A 19,155-nucleotide genomic window follows, 5' to 3' on the forward strand; every position below is an offset into this window, starting at 1 on the left:
TTGCTGCTGTTACTCCTGTTCTTAAGAAACCAAACCTGGACCCAGCTGATTTCACCAACTATTGTCCAATCTCCAATTTACCATTTATTTCAAAAATTATGGAAAAAAATTTGTTGCTAATCAGCTACAGTCTTTTCTAGCTCTCAGCGATCAGTTCGATGCATTTCAATCTGGTTTTCACTCTCATCACAACACTGAAACTGCTTTAGTTACTCTCTGGTGACTCAGGTAATCTCTCCATTCTCCTGCTGCTCGACCTCAGCTCAGCATTTGATACTGTCTGTCACAAGTTATTACTCTCCCGCCTTTCAGAGATAGGTGTCTCAGGTGCTGCACTATCCTGGTTCTCTTCCTATCTCACTGATAGACAATACTACATCACTATGCATAATTATAAATCTCCCACTACTTTACTCAGTCAGGGTGTTCCCCAGGGCTCTGTTCTTGGGCCATTACTATTCATTACTTACATCATGCCTCTTGGACATATTATCCGTCGTCATGGTTTTCATTATCACTGTTATGCTGGTGATATTCAGATATACACTGCATGCAGACCAGATTCTATTCACCAGACCACATCACTATCTAATTGGTTTTAATTTAGGCCTATATTTCTTAAATTTCCACCTGAACGTCAAGAATTGTTAAAATGCATGTGAGCAATATTGCACATAAGTGCAGGAAATATATAACAAAGTAAAACCTAAATGCAGATTTTGTGATTAGTTGATATGATAAATTGTAGGTGCTTCACTAAATGTAATCTGTAATTTATCATTAGGTAATATTCCACATGGGTAATGTTGATCACTGTTTGGGTACTTTATAAATAGCTTAAATTATTTGCAGAATGGATTCAGCAGCGTGCACAAAAAGTGTCCTCTTGGGTTTTGGTCCTCTGAGGCCTGAATGAACTCTTCAGGCCAATGAAGTCAACTAAGGTCACTGTCACATTTTCTCTAAACATGACAGTACATTACAATGTCCTCTGTAACAAGAGTACAATTCATTGTGGTCCTTGCTTAGACGCTTATAGTCTATTCACAAAACATCCAGAGTATTCCTACACTGTATATATCCTGCACTCAAGAAGTAAAAATATTTAATATACAGAAAACATACGACCTACTGAAAGATGATGACTTTAAAACAAATTAATTTATAATTTAACAAGTCTACAGAACAGCCACTTTGTCTAACCACTGTCATTTACGCAGTGTCACATCTCTGAGCTCCTGCCATAAAAACAAACACCAAAATTTATACAAGACCAAAACAATTGCCTTCACTTCTTTAATTTGCTTTCTTTAACAACTATTTAAACGTGTAATGCCACGATGTTTGATAGCTGAACAAATGATAATTGTTCTTCATATTTCACTTATAGGCTACTCTTTAGTATCATGCCAGTCTGCTGGATTCTTTTTCCTTTTTATTTTATTTATTTATTTTTGTGGGGAACTTTTACCGAGCATGTACAACATCAGTATGTTGTCTTTGCCAAACACACAAAATAAGCACAGGTTCAGTGCGCATTTGAACTGACAACGTTTACGTCACGTGATTCATCTCACGTGACACATCGTGATCATCATGGCGGCGACCTCTGTGTTCCAGAGAGTGAGAACGGGCTCGAAAATCGGAGCGCAGTATGATCAGGAGGGCAATCTCATCAAGGTAATACTGAAAACAAAACATTTGCGTTTGCAATCAGTTTTATTGTTTTTAAGGTTATGCATTCAATCCACTGATCTATATATATATATATATTCTCTAATATAGATCAGTGATTCAGAGAAACACGTCACTTTAACGTATCAGTTAAATAGAAGTGTATACATGTTCTTCTTGTGAAGAGACGTATAAAGCACTTGTATATATAATATGTCATTATACATATGAGGATAAACGCGTCTGCTAAATTAATAGATTTAATATGTAAGTTATTATCAGCATTACTGAGTGAAGAAGTCCTGCGTTTTAATTATTTCTAATAACTGAAGTTTATTGTCAGGCGAATGTAACGCAGTGTACAGTAATATGATTCAATTAATGTGCATTAAGAAAATAAATAAGTATAATATAATATATGAGGTATCTGCAAATGTAATTTACAAAGCTTATTCTACAATTTTTAGATGCATTTTTGGAATTGTTTGGATATACTGCTTGTTTATTTCAAAATTTAAAATTAACTGGTGTTTAGTGGCAAGTAACAATAAAAGTTTAACAATAAAATATGGACTTCTTATTTAAAAATGTGTTTTAATGTGCTGAGTTTGTACTGTCATACTGACTGGTGTATGTTCTGTGATTGACAGGTGGAGACACGTGAGGATGAGGAGCAGAGTGTCAAGCTTGCGGAGATTTTGGAGCTGTTGCTCGCTGCTGGATATTTCAGAGCACGCATTAAGGGACTGTCACCCTTTGACAAGGTATGTCAGACTTTACACACCTGTACCAATCAAATTACAGTGTGTTTTACACACCATTAGTGTAATTATGAACGGTCTATGCTTGTACTTTAGGTGGTTGGAGGAATGACCTGGTGTATAACTACATGCAACTTTGACATTGACGTTGATCTGCTTTTCCAAGAAAATTCCACCATTGGTCAAAAAATGTGAGTGTGTAGAACAAACAGCATTGTAACATGAGAAGAATGAAAACTGACAGAAACCTTCCTGCTTCGATTGAACTGAATTCTGGTTAATGTGATTATCTGTGTCTTTTCCATTTAAGTGCTCTGACAGAGAAGATTGTGTCAGTTCTGCCCAGAATGAAATGTCCACACCGATTAGAGCCTCATCAGATCCAAGGGTTGGATTTCATCCACATCTTCCCTGTTGTACAGGTATGTACACCTGTATATCTTTGGCACTTAAAGGGGTCATATGATGCGATTTCAATTTGTCCTTTCTCTTTGGAGTGTTACAAGCTCTTGGTGCATAAAGAAGATCTGTAAAGTTGCAAACACTAAAGTGTCAAATCCAAAGAGATATGATGTACAGTATGTGGAAAATAATGTGTTTTTTGAACCTTAAACCGCATAAACACATTTCATTACACCAAATACACAAAATAATGTTCTTTTTAGCAGCATCATATGACCCCTTTAAAAGAGCTGAAGACCTACGTTACCTTTCAAAAATTTGGGATCAGTATGATTTTATGTTTTGAAAGACGTTTCTTTTGCTCACCAAGGCTGCATTTATTTGACCAAAAATACGGTAAAAATAGTAATATTGTGAAATGTTATTACAGTTCAAATTAACTGTTTTCTATTTGAATATATTTTAAAATGTAATTTATTCCTCTGATGACAAAGCTGAATTTTCAGCAGCAATTACTACAGTCTTCAGTGTCACATGATCCTGTGGAAATCATTCTAATATGTCTAATATTTGTGCTCAAAAACATTTCTTAACATTCTAACTGTCTTTACTATTAATTTTGATTAATTTAATACATACATTTCTTACTTACTGAACCCAAAATTAAGGTATAATTGGTTTTATAAATAGTGACGCATTGTTCTGAGAAACAGTGCAAGAATAATGCATCTTTTGCTACATCTATAGTGGCTGGTAAAGAAGGCGATTGAAACCCGGGAGGAGATGGGAGATTATGTCAGATCATATTCCATCTCTCAGTTCCAGAAAACACATGCGTTTCCTGAGGTGAGACAACAGGCCAACACTGAAATACAATTAGAAAGTATTAACACTGTAATGTGTCAAACATGTTACAATCTGTAATCTTTGAAGTCTCGGTAAATGTGTTTGTTTTAGGATGAGGAGTTTGAATTAAGGAAGGAGAGAGTCATCAGCACTGTGGTGAATGTGTGTGTAAGTATCTGATAAGCTGTTATACATCAACACATCATGAGCTTTAAAGTATTGTGCTTGGCTCAATGGGTTTAAATTCGGAAACAGCTACAGCCATAGGCGTAATTTGCGGGTGGGACGGGTGGGACATGTCCCCACCACTTTTTGCCAGGGTCGATATTGTCCCTACCACTTTTTGAAAGTAATTGAAAAATATATTGCGGAAGGTAGGCTATGTATTAAAGGGAAAACAAGATCAACAAATCATTCTTCATGATCTAATTAGGGTGATAAAAATAAAAATAATAATAATTTGACTCCTTATGCATGCATAACTCGTGCAGTGCAATAACGACGTGATTTGCAGCTGTCGCACTTTTTGTAATGTCATTAGGCTATAGCATTTTATTTTAAAAATGGAGGGCTTCCTTGTGCTAAGTATAGGCCTGCCCTCTACTAAAGATTTTTCTAGTCAACTAGTCGCACGTTATATTAAATTGATTAATATAATAATATTTAATCGCAAAAGAGCGACCAGTGGGAAGAATGAGTCTGGAGCCCTGAATTGCCCAGCTCCCGCTGTCAATGATCTAGCACCCCCTTGGCACCTGCGTTCAAAATTCTCTGGCGCCGCCCCTGCTACATCGATGTATTTTTGAAAAGCAAAAATTAAGTTTGTTCAACTCTAAACCCAGTCCCCAAGTAAATTAGGTTATTAAATAAAAAACTAGCTAAACGAGTTGCGCGGTGTCCCCACCACTTTTCAAAGCAAAGTTACGCCACTGGCTACAGCGCTGATGTGCCATCAGTTCCACTCTTTGTATTTAATAATAGAAGATGTGAGATGTTTAATACATTGTGTTTGGGTGTAGGAGGTTTATGCTCCTCAGAGGCGTTATAAACGGCAGGTGGATGCTGGGGAGCTGCTGGATGAAGAGTCTCGGGTTCATTCTACCTTGCTGGAGTTCGGCAGGTACTCTCTTCTCTTCCTTTACAGGACCTGAGTACTTTGTACTCTCATCATGTCCAATTGGAAATTAACTGAGAATTGTTACCGTGTTGTGGCTTTTAAAAGAGAGTAGTTACTTGAGGGATTGTTTATACACTACCTTTTAAGAGTTTGGGGTCAGTAGGAATTTTTTTATGTTTCTGAAAGAAGTCTCTTATGCTCACCAAAGATGCAGTTATGTGATCAAAAATACAGTACAAACAGTGATATTGTGAAATATTATTGTAATTCAAAATATGTCAAAATGTTTTCTGTTTTAATATATCGAAAATATTGGTAACACTTTTCAATTTGTTTCATTAGTTAACATTAGTTAACTACTTTAGTCGACTTGAACTAAGCATGAACAATACTACAGCATTTATTAATCTTAGTTAATAATAATTTCAAAATTTACTAATGCATTATTAAAATCAAAAGTTGTGCTTGTTAACATTAGTTAATGCGCTGTAAATTAACAAACATACAATGAACAACTGTATTTTTATTAACTAACATTAACAAAGATTAATAAATACTGTAATAACTAACTAACTAACATTATCTAATGGATCCTTATTGTAAAGTGTTACCAAAATATTTATTCCTGTAAAGGAAAAGTGCTGAAAACTTTAGTCACATTATAAATGTTTTACTGTCACTTTTGGTCTAATTGATGCATCCTTAATAAATAAAATTATTAATTTATTTAAAAAAAATCACAAACTTTTGAATGGTAGTGTATGACAACATGTAGCAGATACACATTCAGAGTTTCAAGAAATGGCACTTTGATTAAAAACATTAAAATATGGTACCAAAATTGTAGCGTTTCTGTTTAGTATATAATATATTTAGTACTAGTACTTGTCATCGGATAGGTTGAATTATACAGGATTTCCAGGAGACGTGACTGAATGTGTGTCTCGTTCTTTAACATTCCGCCTGGAAACAGCGATGCTGTGATGCCAAACCCTTATGAAAGAAGAAAGCCGTTGTGTTTACAACTGTGATAATGAGCGCTTATCAGGAAAACGCTGGATTTTCCAAAAAAATATGTCAAGTTTGCGGCATAGACTCTTTAAAATACATCCAAGAGTTTTACACACCGGTCTGTTATTGTGGCAAAATTTCCACACATGATGCGGCACAAAATGAAACGTGATTGGTTGCTTTACCTGTCAGTCATATGGCCTCTTGTGCGGTCCTTGGCCATTCAAAGCGGCCAAGGTTCCCAGACCTTCTGCTGTCAGTATGAAGGTCTGGCTACACGAGACTAATTTAGTACCAATTGGGAGGACCAATTTTTTCTAGATTCTCTTTCATTCACCCTCTCTTTTGTTTCCTTCATCTTCACTGGTCTGTTTCCTGGCTCATTGTATTTCAGGGTCAGACAAAATTTCCATTAAAGCCATGTATTAATTCTGTACCCCTATCATCATCTTGTTCTTCATATGCTTCCCTTTTTCTTTCTGTCTGTCTCTTTTATTTCAAAAATCAGTCCATGCCTTCTCATATCACAATATATGCAGTGAGTATGACTGAGGTTCAGTTTCTGGGAATGGGAGTGACACAGATTGACAATTAGTCAGATTGGCTTTGCATCAACTGCATTAATGTCTTTACTTTTGCATCTGCCCAAGTGCTGTTTTTCACACATTGCATCTAAATGTATTGTTCATGTGTAATTTCCTGTCATGTGGTGCGTCGTGCCTGTAGTCTGATGTGATTTGACTCTTGCAATGAACTGCATGCTGTCTGTAATATGAACATAAAGCATTTCAAATAGTTTCTTTTCTGTTTCTTCAGGCGCTATGGATTCAGCAAACAGTCTAAAGCAGGCACGGTTAGTATCAGATGCTGTTTTCATGTTTTCGACCAAAACATAAAATAAAAAGTCTAGTCAGAGAAGGTTACAGTTTAGAAGCTGACTCATTGGTCCATGGATAAATTAGATAAAATTGATAAAATCTTAAGTAATGGAAATTTATATGGTGGATATTTTTTCTAGTTCAAGCTTTGCAGTTTGCTAGAATTGGCTAGAAGTTGTTCTTTGCAAGTGCAATCTTTATAAATAGATTTTTAAAAACTCTAATGCTGTCAAATTGATTAATCGCATCCAAAATTTAAGTTTGTGTTTACATAATATATGTGTGTGTACTGTGTATATTTATATGTATTTATATATAAACACTCACACATACATGTTTACATATTTTACGTATTTAAGAAAAAATATATTCATATTTATAAATGATTTATATTATATATAAATATAAACATATATTACATATATTTCTTAAATATATACGTGTGTGTGTGTGTGTACATATACATATAAATATACACAGCACACACATATATATATATATATTATTATGTAAACAAACTTTCATTTTGGATGTGATTAATCGATTTGACAGCACTAAAAAAATATGCATCTCGTAATCTTACAAAAGTGGAAAAGTAATGGGAATATATTGGTAATATAATAATCCAAAAGGTGTGGCAACTTCTGGTCAATTTTGTCATTAAACAAAATCATAATTCTGTTTTACACTTCAAAAGTAGTCAGCCAAGCAAGACGTTTGACAACTGGTTTGAAGCCTGGTGTATATTGTGTATGTATATTCTGCAAACCCAGTGGAATCTCATTTAAACTGATTCAGAATGTTGCAACTTTCAGTTCTACAGGCAACTCTGAAGAAATCAGCAAAACAAAACAAAAAATGGTTGACCCTAGAATAGGCCATGTGGTGTTCATCTGGGTGTAATAGATCACAGATGGACAGTAGGGCTTGGCACTGACCTTTGTTCTTTTTGATTGGTTGTTAGTTTGATCATGTGATGTTGTTTCTAACAGGCAGTGGAGCAGAAGCAGGTGTTGGCTCAGGGCACACAGGGTGTGCCTCCTGGAATGGCTCAGGTGTCTGAAGAAGAGGACCTGCAGGCAGCAGAGGAGGTCAGTATGATCCTATGAACCTACACGTGTCCTTCAGTCAACTCTCAGTTGTACTTAATCACCCACTCTTTATCTGACCCAAGTTAATTTTCTATTAACCAATCAGTTCTGTGTGATTTTTTTTTTACAGCTCAGAATCAAAGCCCTGATGACTGGAATGGCTGCCATGGCAACAGAGGAGGTACATTTCTAAATGCTTAAAATGCAAAAGAGTTTAAAGGGATGGTTCACCTAAAAATTTAAATTATTACCCTCTTGTCGTTCCAGACCTTTGTGACTGACTTTCTTCTGTGGAACATAAAAGAATATTTTGAGAAATGGCTCAAGTATTTTTTTTTTTTCCATACAATGAAAGTCAATATTCTCCAATGTTGTTTGGTTCCCTATGTTCTTCAAAAATCTTTTTTTTTGTGTTCCGTAAAATGGTAAATAAAGTGATGGAACGACATGTGGATGAGTAAACGATGACAAAATTTACACTTTTAGCTAGAGTGTCCCTCTAAAAGAATATTTTGCCCAAAAATGAAAATTAAAAAAGTTTATGGTCAGAATGACATGCAGTTGAATAAATGATGACCATTTTTAACTGTCCCTTAAAAAGTTGATTATTTACTTAAATGTCCTCAGCAGATGCCTTCTTACTAAGGCAACCTTTAAGAAAAAAATATAAATGGTCAGTGGTCTCATTATTTACACTATTTCTGTGTGTGTTTTGTAGGGGAAGTTGTCAGCCAGCACAGTGGGGCAGATTGTTGGACTGCAGTCTGAGGAGATCAAGCAAATTGCCACTGAATATGCCGAGAAGGTGAACCTCTAAGAAATAGTCCCATTATTTTTACACCAAGAAAAATAGCTTGAGGCTGATATACATTTTCGGAATTTGGAATAAAATAAAAAAAAAATTGTATAAGTTGTGTAGTGTATTCGAAGCTTTATTGTACGTATGTGTGATTGGGCAGGCGGAGCGCTCTGTGGAGGATCGGCCAGAGAGATTTGGACCTGCGCAGCAACACCGGCGGCAACTGGCGTCACTCAACAAACAAATCACTCAAAAAACAAAAGAACTGGAAGATGTAATACACAGTCATACGCATACCACATATTGCAGTTTTGAGAATGCTGATATCACAGTCATTGTTCCTTGATTTATTCCAGCTGCAATCCAAACAGCAGGAGACCAGAGCGGCCTGTGAGGATGCTAAAATCAAACTAGCCGAGGTGAAACAGGTGGACAGACATATACTGACAGATAACTGGTTGAATTGGACCATTAATGTTTGTGTTTGTTTTTAGGCCACAGCACAGACTGAAAAGCTGGAGAAAGAGCTGAGCTCACTGGAGGACATGGAGTCTCAGACGGATTCTGGGTATGTAAACAGAGCACCTGGAATTATCTAAACTTAGGCTGCATCTGAAATCACTTACTCTCTGAGTAGGTTCCTCTTTTGAATAAGTACTTACTTCCTGCTATATAGTAGGGAAGTATGCCTTTTTTTTTGTGTTCCGCAAAATGGTAAATAAAGTGATGGAACGACATGTGGATGAGTAAACGATGACAAAATTTACACTTTTAGCTAGAGTGTCCCTCTAAAAGAATATTTTGCCCAAAAATGAAAATGTGGATTCTGGGTATGTAAACAGAGCACCTGGAATTATTTAAACTTAGGCTGCATCTGAAATCGCTTACTCTCTGAGTAGGTTCCTCTTTTGAATAAGTACTTACTTCCTGCTATATAGTAGGGAAGTATGCGTAATTGAAGGCAGCCATATTTTTCCAAGTCATTTTAGACAAGACACTTAATTCTAAACTCAGTGAGCTCTCTAGTTAGACAGCATTTTAAACATTCCTGACATGAAGGCACTTCCAAATGGTAGGTAAGATACCATGTTCTGGCCAAATTCTAAAGGCATGGCCACATTAGTAAAAATTTTGTGGGCAAAAAACATCCACTTCAAAGGTCTGCTACAGTAGTGTAGCGAATGTATGAAGCACCGCTCGCTCACACAGAAGTCACTTTCTGTTGGTCAGTGTTGCAAATTCGTATGAACAACTAAACCTCACTTTCGCCCTCACACACAAAATTCCTGATTGCATGGATTCCTATTGAAATGACTGCATTTCTTCTGTTAAGTTCACAGAACAACAGTAAAAATAGTTACATAGTTCTGTCTAATTAGAAATGGACTATTTGCTTGTGTATGTTATGCTTATTAGAGCATAGTGCCATCAGCTTAGCATCACGCTAACACCAAACTGTATAGAAATCAGATGAGAAAAAGTAAAGCCAAACAGCATGAGAATTCTTAGAAAGTGTCAGTATCCATGTGTTATTTTGAAGTATTGTTTGTTTTTATCTTTCAGGTTACTGGAGAAGCTTCGTGCGTTGGTGGCCATGAATGAAAACCTCAAACATCAAGAGCAAACGTTCCGCTCACATTGTCGCGTATGTTACTGAGACAACTTTGTTGTTGCAATACCTTGCTTCGGTTTGTCAGTAACACTGAACACATGAATGTATCATTAACGGTTATTTGTGTATAGGAGGAAATGACCCGTCTGCAGCAGAATATTGAAGAGTTGAAGCTGGAGTATGGAGAAGGAGATGAGAAGAAGGTGCCTATATAGTCATTCTAACTGAAATGGAACCTCATATGTGACTGATTTGGAATGCTCTTCATAGGCAGCAACACTTTTTGGTATTAGGATGCCATTATGCTAATGGAATAATAAGCATAAAAGTACATAGAATACAAAAAATATTAGACAAAAACCCAAAAAGATTAATTAGATACAGCTTTTTCAGGCAATACCTCACATTGTCCACTATCTTTGACACAATTTTTTTTTTTTTTAACCCTTTCCATTGCCTTATTTCTTGTTCCCAGTGCTTCCTTAGTAATTTGACCAAAAGTAGATGTCTTAGAAGGTAGCCTACCTTTTGAAACAATCCTCTTAATGGGAATTTGCCAAGGTTTTGGAACAGAGCTAGTCTGTGATGGTCTAGTTTAGTTTCTCAGATTTACCCTCTGCATGTGTATTTGTAGGAGATGAATATATTGATTGACCAGCAGTACACTGCAGACCGAGAAAAACTTCAGAAGATCCGTCTGCTTATGGTAGGTCAAATTGAACTGATGGTTTTACTCAGCATATTACTCAAGAGATTCTTTATACTCAGTTTTACTCTGCTGCCCCCCGCAGGCTCGGAGGAACCGTGAGATTGCCATCCTTCAGAGAAAGATTGACGAGGTTCCCAGCAGAGCCGAGCTGACCCAGTATCAGAAACGCTTCATTGAGCTGTACAGCCAAGGTCCGTGCGTGTATAAAGTCAGCATCTATTTTTTTTAAATGCATGTTTAATTTTTTACTTTTTTTTTTTTTTTACCTCATCATTTTTAATTATAACTTGATCTTCCGGTGAAACGGCAGACTTCACTCTGGTGATATATGCCAGACTTCTGCAGTCTTTAAGTCTGCTTAATCTCCCCTTTCGTACAATTGACCTCAAGCTCACAATCAGATCTGCCTTCAACCGATAAATTGAACAAAGACCCTGCTTTACATTATTTTCTTTCTCAATGATCTGTTTTACTCTGATGTATGTCACAATACAAAAGAAAAGATCACTCACTGCTTCTATTACTTAACAACTTTAAGGTGTTGGCTATGAAATAGGTCCAATTGAATGAGCTGAAATCAAAGCCGTCACTTTAAGCACTCTTTAATTGTTCATTTGGTGTTTTTCAGTGTCTGCAACACACAAAGAGACAAAACAGTTCTTCACGCTCTACAACACCCTTGATGACAAGAAGGTTTACCTGGAGAAAGAGGTATCAGATTAGTTTAGCTTTGCTATTGGGAATGAATTTTCTTGTATTTATGGATGGAATCAGACTCTATAATCTGTCAGTGTGTAATGTTTAAAAGGATGTGCAGTGGAAATGAGACACTATCTTTTCTTTCACAGGTCAATCTGCTGAACTCCATACACGATCATTTTCAGCAGTGAGTTTCAAATAGGATCCATGTAGAAATTTCCCAATATTACAGCAAGAGCTTCATACAGTCTCAAATGATTGATTTTGTAATGTCTTTCCTGAAGGCACAGGTGAATGTAAAGTGTGTGTGGTTTTAGGGCCATGGCTTCATCGGGAAGTAAAGAACAGTTTCTCAGACAAATGGAGCAGATTGTGGAAGGAATCAAGCAGAGCCGCATGAAGGTACAAAACCAGACTACAACCTTATATGTGACCCTGGACCACAAAACTTGTCTCTTAAGTCGCTGGGGTATATTTGTAGCAATAGCCAAAAATACATTGTATGGGTCAAAATTATTGATTTTTCTTTTATGCCAAAAATCATTAGGATATTAAGTAAAGATCATGTTCCATGAAGATATTTTGTACATTTCCTACTGTAAATATATAAAAACTTAATTTTTGATTAGTAATATGCATTGCTAAGAACTTCATTTGGACAACTTTAAAGGTGATTTTCTTATTATTTAGATTTTTTTGCACCCTCAGATTCCAGATTTCCAAATAGTTGTCTCGGCCAAATATTGTCCTATCATAACAAACCATACATCAATGGAAAGCTTATTTATTCAGCTTTGAGATGATGTATAAATCTCAATTTAAAAAAATTGACCCTTATGATTGGTTTTGTGGTCCAGGGTCACATATCATATAATAGAAGAAATCTGATACTATTGATAATTACTTCCATTTTGCTAATGAATTAGGTCCACTCTGGCTATTTGTGGTTTTACCCCCTCAGACAGGAACATGAATTGCATTAGTGTGTTTTTCTAATGTCTATTTGTGCACTTAAAGATGGAAAAGAAAAGACAGGAGAATAAGATGCGTAGAGATCAGCTGAATGATGAGTACTTGGAGCTGCTGGATAAACAGAGGCTCTACTTTAAAACTGTCAAAGACTTTAAAGAGGTAAATGCTCACACAAGTTCATAGTTTTAGATTAATTACTTCCCTCCTCCTTTACATAGGGTGTATAGACATTAATCTATTGATAATTGATATTCTGGATTGAGGAAACAAATGCATGTCTTGTCTGTTCCAGGAGTGCCGCAAGAATGAGATGCTGTTATCTAAACTGAGGGCAAAGGGAGCGTCATAACAGCTGGATTTGCACACACACCCCTTTAATACACAACTCCCAAGTAGCACTTCAAAACACACTCGCATTCCCTGATGTTGGTATTTCATTGCATTACAGCCTCATGCTGAGATCACATCTGCTTTCAGACTAAAACACTGCTATTCAGTATGTTTATGTCAGCCTAGATTGTTTTAGGTTCAGAGACTATAAAGGCATGTAACAAATGTACTGTTTAACTGGAAATGTTTTGTGCCTTGTTGCCACCTTATTTAAACCCATAATGTATATAACACAAATTCCCTTACTAATCACCTTGGTTTTTATATCATGATGATAAAAATTTGCCATAAGACCAAAGCATATTAAAGGAAAAATGAACTACCTGCTGATCTGACAGATTTATTTACTATAGTGGTTTCAGACTAGCGAAGACATATGATACAATCATAGTAGAAACAAGCTGGCATCTTACTGGCGCTTCAGTTCATAGATTGCCTTGACCTGTAAATAACATTACAACTGAGATTTGCAATTCTGCACATTTTAAAGATGGTAGCCTATGGCTACTAGGACTGGACAATATATAATATTTACAAATTTAACAAAATATTTAATATAAAATGAACCAACCTCATGGCTATTGTGACGTTAATGTGCTGCTTTTTATTTGACCTGTATAGACTATGCTGTTGGCCGGCTTTGTGCATGTGTCATGACATACGAGCGTAAGAGTTCCAAGACAGTGTTTTCAATAAGGATTTAAACCTCATTAAAATGCCAAAATATGTGGGAAGTTCAGTTCAGTGGTTATCAATTGGTCTGCCAATTCCTTTTGCATCACAAAAATATTTGTGTAGCATTTTAAGGGTTTTTAAATGTTTTAGCAAGAAAGTAAGCATGGTTTATTTTTATATTGGTGAATAAAAAATGAGTCAATATTTTCTTTCGGTGAAACAGTATGGAAAATGTGTACAGTTTTAACTACGTTTTACAATATTTATTTTAATTTAACAAATCACTCTAGGAGCAATTTTAAAAATGTAAAAAATTTTATTGTCCAGCCCTAGTTGCTACTAAGGTTGTAGGTTCAATCTCATGTGGAGAGAGCAGACCGCATGAGAAGAATTATTCATAATATAAGTTTAATGAGTTGGGCCAGTAACAATAGAAATTAAGCATTATATAACGGCTTCTGAAAACAGAATTCTGTACAGGCATGGAATGCAGACTGATCAGAGCTCTTCTCAAAAGACTGAGACCAAGTTAACAAATTGACAAGTGTGTAGTCTGACAGTTACTCTGTATAGATCAAAAGAGGTGCATCACAGGGAAGATTCATCTTATTCTCAGCGTGAGAACTGTCTGCCGTCTCCTTTCCTTTTGCTGACATGTTTGAAGATCTTGGCCTTGTGGACATTCTTAGATTTCTGGTAGCCAAAGCCTCCACCACCACCTCGCTTCTGCATCTTCACCCCTTTACTGCTGTGAACGTCTGAGAGAGTGAACGGTTAAGGAACAAAAAAAAAAAAGTTTCTTAAGCACCAAATCAGCACAATAGAATGATTTCTGAAGGATCACGTGAAACTGAAGAGTAAGACTGGAGTAATGATGCTGAAATTTACATTTTAAAACAAAATAGAATTATTTTTATTTTTATACTTCGCAATATTACTGTTTTTACTGTGTTTTTGTTTAAATAAATGCAGCCTTGGTAAGCATAAGAGACTATTACAGACTCCAAATGGTAATGAATGTACAGCCACAACTCCACAATTTCACACTAAAACAAATTAAAACTATTAAGTAACAAGCTCCACATGCAAGAATATTCGCTGTAATACAATGCTGAAAGGATACTGAGGTCCACAAAAGGCGGCACTTTAAACCCAAAGGACATTGCCACTTTCGGGAGGTCTAGCGTCTCTACATTATAGATTTGTTTGAGGGAATGAGAGTCGTAAGCTCTGACGTAGGATTTGTAGGCCTCCTGAGCCGATTTGTGAAGGTAGTAGTTCTTCTCTATCAGCTTCTCCAACTGCAAAAGACCAAAGCAAATACCAATTTGAAATTAAAGGGGTTATGTTTGACATTTAGTTCAGTTTGACTGAATATGAAGTCTCACCTGAGATTGAATATCAGAGATTTTAGCCCAGGAGAACTCAAACTCACTCAGAGGGACCTTTAGAGGAACGCAAGAGAGACAATTAATCTTGACATGTTCAACAGCTTGCCAATATAAAATCATAACTATAGTGATGTAATACTTTGGCCTGTTTGAGGAATCGTAAAAAGCCGAGCTCCTCTGGTCTTAGGATCAGGAGGGCATGTCCTCTACCATTAATACCACGAGCTGTTCGTCCCACACGGTGGATGTACTCCTAAAACATCAGAAAAAACAGAAAAATCACATATAAAAATCCTAATACAAGTGCATATATCTAGCAGCAAGGCTGAATTATGTGCACAATGGACTTGGGGTGTGACTGCTGTACCTTTGGATCATCGGGTGGGTCGTACTGAACAATCCAGTCCACTTCTGGGATATCGAGACCTCTGGCAGCCACATCCGTACAGAGGAGAATGCCAGAGTCTGCGTTACAGAACTGGAAAAACGTTGTAGTTCTCTTCGTCTGTTTCTGCTTCCCCTGAAAGCCCGTGAAAACAAAAGCATTCATCACACTGCTTAAATAGCACTTCTCATCTCGCGCTGTGTGTGTAGTGTGTGCTCAGTGACTCACGTGAATGGCCATGACGGGCAGATCGATGTAATTGAGCAGCTCATAGTGGTACTTCACAGACATGCAAGACGAGAAGAACACCATCAGCTTCTTCTTACGGTTCTTCTTCAGAAACGTGAAGAGCAGCAGGAAGCGTTTTTCCGAAGGACATACAACATATCCCTAAATACAACACAAACCAAAACTCAAATATGATATTACACATGACAAACTGGTACTGATAAAGGAGTGAGTTTGTTTGTTTGTGTTTAACGGCATGCCAGCTTTTGTGGCTATTTCCGATAAAGCAGTGGGACAGGTGAGCAGTTTACCTGTTCTAGTCCTTCCACGGTGGCCGTGTCTTTGTTGTCATCCACCCCCACATACAGCGGCTCCTTCTTGAGAGAGATTCGTGCAAGATCCTCCACCTTACGTGTCTGTGTTGCGGAAAATAACATGGTCTGTCTTTTTTCTGGAAAGAAAGAGAAACAGTTAAGGACCTGCAGGAACCCTGGTTTAAGGAAGTGATGTCAGAGTGATCAGGTTAGTCATTGGCTCTTACTAGGCAAAAGTTTGATGATCTGCTTCAGTTCTTCCTCAAAGCCAACCTCCAGAATCCTGTCAGCCTCGTCAATGATCAGACACTGAAGGTTCTTAAACATGAACCCGGGTGTGTTCTGTGGAAAGAAAAAGAGGTCAGGTACACTCCACAGACCCATGTGGCAAAGCTGTTGATTGTAAAAGGCCATACCTGCAGGTGATCGAGAAGTCTGCCAGGTGTAGCAACCAGGATATTGACTCCATTGGCGAGTTTCTGGGCTTCAGCAGAACGGTTGCTGCCGCCCATGATGAGGCCGTACGTGTGCACATGATGAGTCATCAGCTCCTTCAGCACACCATACGTCTGCATGGCCAACTCACGAGTGGGAGACAAAATGACCACTCCAGTCCCTGACACACACACACACACACACACCACAGTCATGACACACCTCTAAGGTCATACTTACGGGTTTGACTGACATCTCCGCTATGAATAGGACTATAACAATCAGAGAATGCCAATACACTCACCATTTCTGGGCATAAATTTGAGTTTGTAGATAAGCTCTATGGCAGGAATCAGGAAAGCTAGAGTTTTACCGCTTCCTGTTTTAGCTGCAGCCAACACGTCTCTATTGGATAAGAATGAGCACACATTCCAAACATTAATACAACAAATGTGATGATTACAGTGCCACTGAAACCCTGCAATGTCTGATGCACCGCAAACTCACCTTCCTTCCAGCAGAGGTCGTATGGTCTTGTGCTGGATCTCAGTCATGGTTTCAAAATCCATTTCCTTCACTCCCTTCAGTGTATTCTCACTAACCACTTCTGCCAAAGATGCAAATGACTTGTCCTCAAATGCACCTGAGAAAGTCACCAGTGAGGAAAACAAATCATAGTTATCTAATCATGTCTATGAGAAAAAATTTAATAAATGTCCAATAAACTTGTTATTAAAAATCAGAATTGTTTTTTCTTCACCAGCCAACTGAATAAAAAAAAGCCTCTGTGAAATTAAGATTTATCTTACCATTTATTTTAATAGTAATAAAACATCCCTCTATTTTTGTCACTCAATTACATATAATCGCATGCGATTAATTGCACAGCCCTAATGTACAGTATTCTTTATTTCATTAGTCAAAAACTGAATTGTTTATTTTTATAAAGAAAAACAAAAGGTTATTTTGCATTTAAAACAAAGCAAAGACTTTTTCACCAGCTAACTAAATAAAAGAAGCTTTAGTGAATTTACATTACTATACTACTTATTTTACTAGTAATGAAACATGCATCGCTAATTTTGTCTCCGAATTACATATATATAGCATTTTTTATTTATGTATTGGTCAAAAAAAAAAAAAAGCCAAATTGATTAGACATCACTCATTTTTCCCACTGAAATGAGTGGATAACTAGACAAACTAAACCAAGCTCAAATTATGACTCATCGCAGACTGTGCTTAACAGATTACAGGTTGTGCAATTTGTGCCATATTTACCGGTCAGACCAGAAGGAAGCTGCGGTCCATCTTCATCACTATCATCCTCCTCAGCTGAACCCTCTTTGTCATCATTTCCATTCTCTAGCACCTCTTCACATTCCTCCTCCTGTTTTTCATCCCTCTGTTGCTCTTCTTCTGTTGTCTCTTTAACTTCATCCTGCTTTTTGACCTTTTTCACACCTAAAGGACCAGATCCATTATTTAGTGTATGTGCATACATCTCAAATGCTATAATTAAATTGCATATATAGCAGTCTCCTCTCCAGTTACACATATTAGCCAATGACAATCCCGTAGTGACCAACCACTAATTAAACAACATATTCACAGCAATATTTCATACTTACTAGATGTTGAGTCCCCTGTGCCATCCAATTTTCTTTTCTTTTTCTTGATTTTCTGTGAGGTTTCGTTCTCCTCCGTGGAGACGCTATGCTGCTGCTCTTCAGTGACGTTTGGAGCAGAATCACTGGTTACTTCAGATTCCTCCAGCACAGCCTTCACCTCTGCCAGATCGCAAACACATGCAGCACATTTCATCAACTCCGACGCACACTCAATATGAGGGGAGTCAGATAATGCATGGAAGGTACGTATTGGTAACATGTTCCTTGAGACAGTGGCGTAACTACAGACAGTGCAGGCGCACTGGGGACCGTGCCGCGGGGGGGCCCCGCAGCGCACGCGGGCCCTGCCCACATTGCAAGCGACTATATTAATATAAATGAACAATAAACGTGTTAATAATAAAATTGACCCGGTAGAACTTTTGTCAAGCATAAAAAAAGCCTCTGTGAAATTAAGATTTATCTTACCATTTATTTTAATAGTAATAAAACATCCCTCTATTTTTGTCACTCAATTACATATAAACAGTACTTTTTAATTTATCCTTTATCCAAGAAATAAATGTCTAATAAATTGATTTTTTTAGAAAGAAAAACATTTCAAAAGATTATTTTGTATTTCAAATAAAGCAAAAAATACAACTGTTCTTAACCAGTTAACTAAATAAAAGAAGCTTCTGTAAATTTACGATTAAATTATCTTATTTTATTAGTAATAAAACATGCATTTCTTATTTTGTTGTTCAATTGTATGTACAGTAGGGCTGTGCAATTAATCGCATGCGATTGTCATGCGCATCTCGTCAGTAAAGCCGGTTCCGTGATTAGTAGTAAATCTCCATCACCTGCTTTCAGATGGAGCAGCATTTACTACACAGAGCCGTAGTTCACTGACAAGCTAGGCGATATCGCGTGATTCATTTCCGCGAACCGGTACTTTTCGGACAGATCGGCTCATTGTACCGGTTCAAAAAGCCGATTCATCAAGCAATAACGTCTCTACTACGCATTTCTTTTCTAACAACTCAATGCCATGTTGTATCAATGAAAAATTCAAACAAGTCATTTGTGTCAACGCATATTGAAACATTCAAAAATAAAGTTATTTGTGTGAAAGCATATTGCTGATTATTGC

General features: G+C 37.0%; 2 protein-coding genes across 3 annotated transcripts; one reads left to right on the plus strand and one right to left on the minus strand.

The window, feature by feature from the left end:
- Positions 1-1,568: 1,568 nt before the first annotated feature.
- Positions 1,569-13,234, plus strand: LOC107714249 (coiled-coil domain-containing protein 93-like). Of its 2 annotated transcripts, XM_016520059.1 has the most exons (23): positions 1,569-1,680; positions 2,325-2,438; positions 2,532-2,626; positions 2,746-2,857; positions 3,585-3,683; positions 3,795-3,851; positions 4,703-4,803; positions 6,628-6,664; positions 7,682-7,780; positions 7,911-7,961; positions 8,499-8,585; positions 8,740-8,853; positions 8,936-8,998; positions 9,074-9,147; positions 10,143-10,224; positions 10,323-10,394; positions 10,826-10,897; positions 10,983-11,091; positions 11,529-11,611; positions 11,749-11,786; positions 11,917-12,001; positions 12,617-12,730; positions 12,864-13,234. In XM_016520059.1, the coding sequence occupies exons 1-23, from the start codon at positions 1,597-1,599 to the stop codon at positions 12,918-12,920; spliced, it is 1,899 nt and encodes a 632-aa protein (XP_016375545.1). In that variant the 5' UTR covers positions 1,569-1,596; the 3' UTR covers positions 12,921-13,234. The 2 variants fall into 2 exon arrangements, with proteins under 2 accessions (XP_016375545.1, XP_016375553.1); XM_016520067.1 differs by lacking the exons at positions 12,617-12,730; positions 12,864-13,234 and having other exon boundaries at positions 11,884-11,965.
- A 1,014-nt stretch (positions 13,235-14,248) lies between these two features.
- On the minus strand, positions 14,249-18,213 carry LOC107714379 (ATP-dependent RNA helicase DDX18-like). The gene is made up of 13 exons (XM_016520204.1): positions 18,021-18,213; positions 17,671-17,853; positions 16,897-17,032; positions 16,694-16,794; positions 16,371-16,570; positions 16,182-16,296; positions 15,952-16,091; positions 15,641-15,802; positions 15,395-15,547; positions 15,167-15,280; positions 15,025-15,081; positions 14,760-14,937; positions 14,249-14,394 (listed from the first exon to the last, which is right to left on the minus strand). The coding sequence occupies exons 1-13, from the start codon at positions 18,211-18,213 to the stop codon at positions 14,249-14,251; spliced, it is 1,878 nt and encodes a 625-aa protein (XP_016375690.1).
- Positions 18,214-19,155: the final 942 nt, after the last annotated feature.

This window comes from Sinocyclocheilus rhinocerous, unplaced genomic scaffold (assembly GCF_001515625.1).
Source record: "Sinocyclocheilus rhinocerous isolate Xijiao unplaced genomic scaffold, SAMN03320098_v1.1 scaffold12, whole genome shotgun sequence".
Taxonomy (NCBI): Eukaryota; Metazoa; Chordata; class Actinopteri; order Cypriniformes; family Cyprinidae; genus Sinocyclocheilus; species Sinocyclocheilus rhinocerous.

Bases quoted from the DNA above. Each gene is read 5' to 3' on its own strand.
- LOC107714249 (XM_016520059.1), top strand. From the start codon at position 1,597: ATGGCGGCGACCTCTGTGTTCCAGAGAGTGAGAACGGGCTCGAAAATC. The intron at 2,627-2,745 runs GTGAGTGTGTAG...TTTCCATTTAAG, and splicing joins TCCACCATTGGTCAAAAAAT to TGCTCTGACAGAGAAGATTG. The intron at 10,898-10,982 runs GTAGGTCAAATT...TGCCCCCCGCAG, and splicing joins AGAAGATCCGTCTGCTTATG to GCTCGGAGGAACCGTGAGAT.
- LOC107714379 (XM_016520204.1), bottom strand. From the start codon at position 18,213: ATGAAATGTGCTGCATGTGTTTGCGATCTGGCAGAGGTGAAGGCTGTG. The intron at 16,297-16,370 runs GTATGGCCTTTT...TTCTTTCCACAG, and splicing joins GACTTCTCGATCACCTGCAG to AACACACCCGGGTTCATGTT. The intron at 14,395-14,759 runs GTATCCTTTCAG...TCACTCTCTCAG, and splicing joins GCCGCCTTTTGTGGACCTCA to ACGTTCACAGCAGTAAAGGG.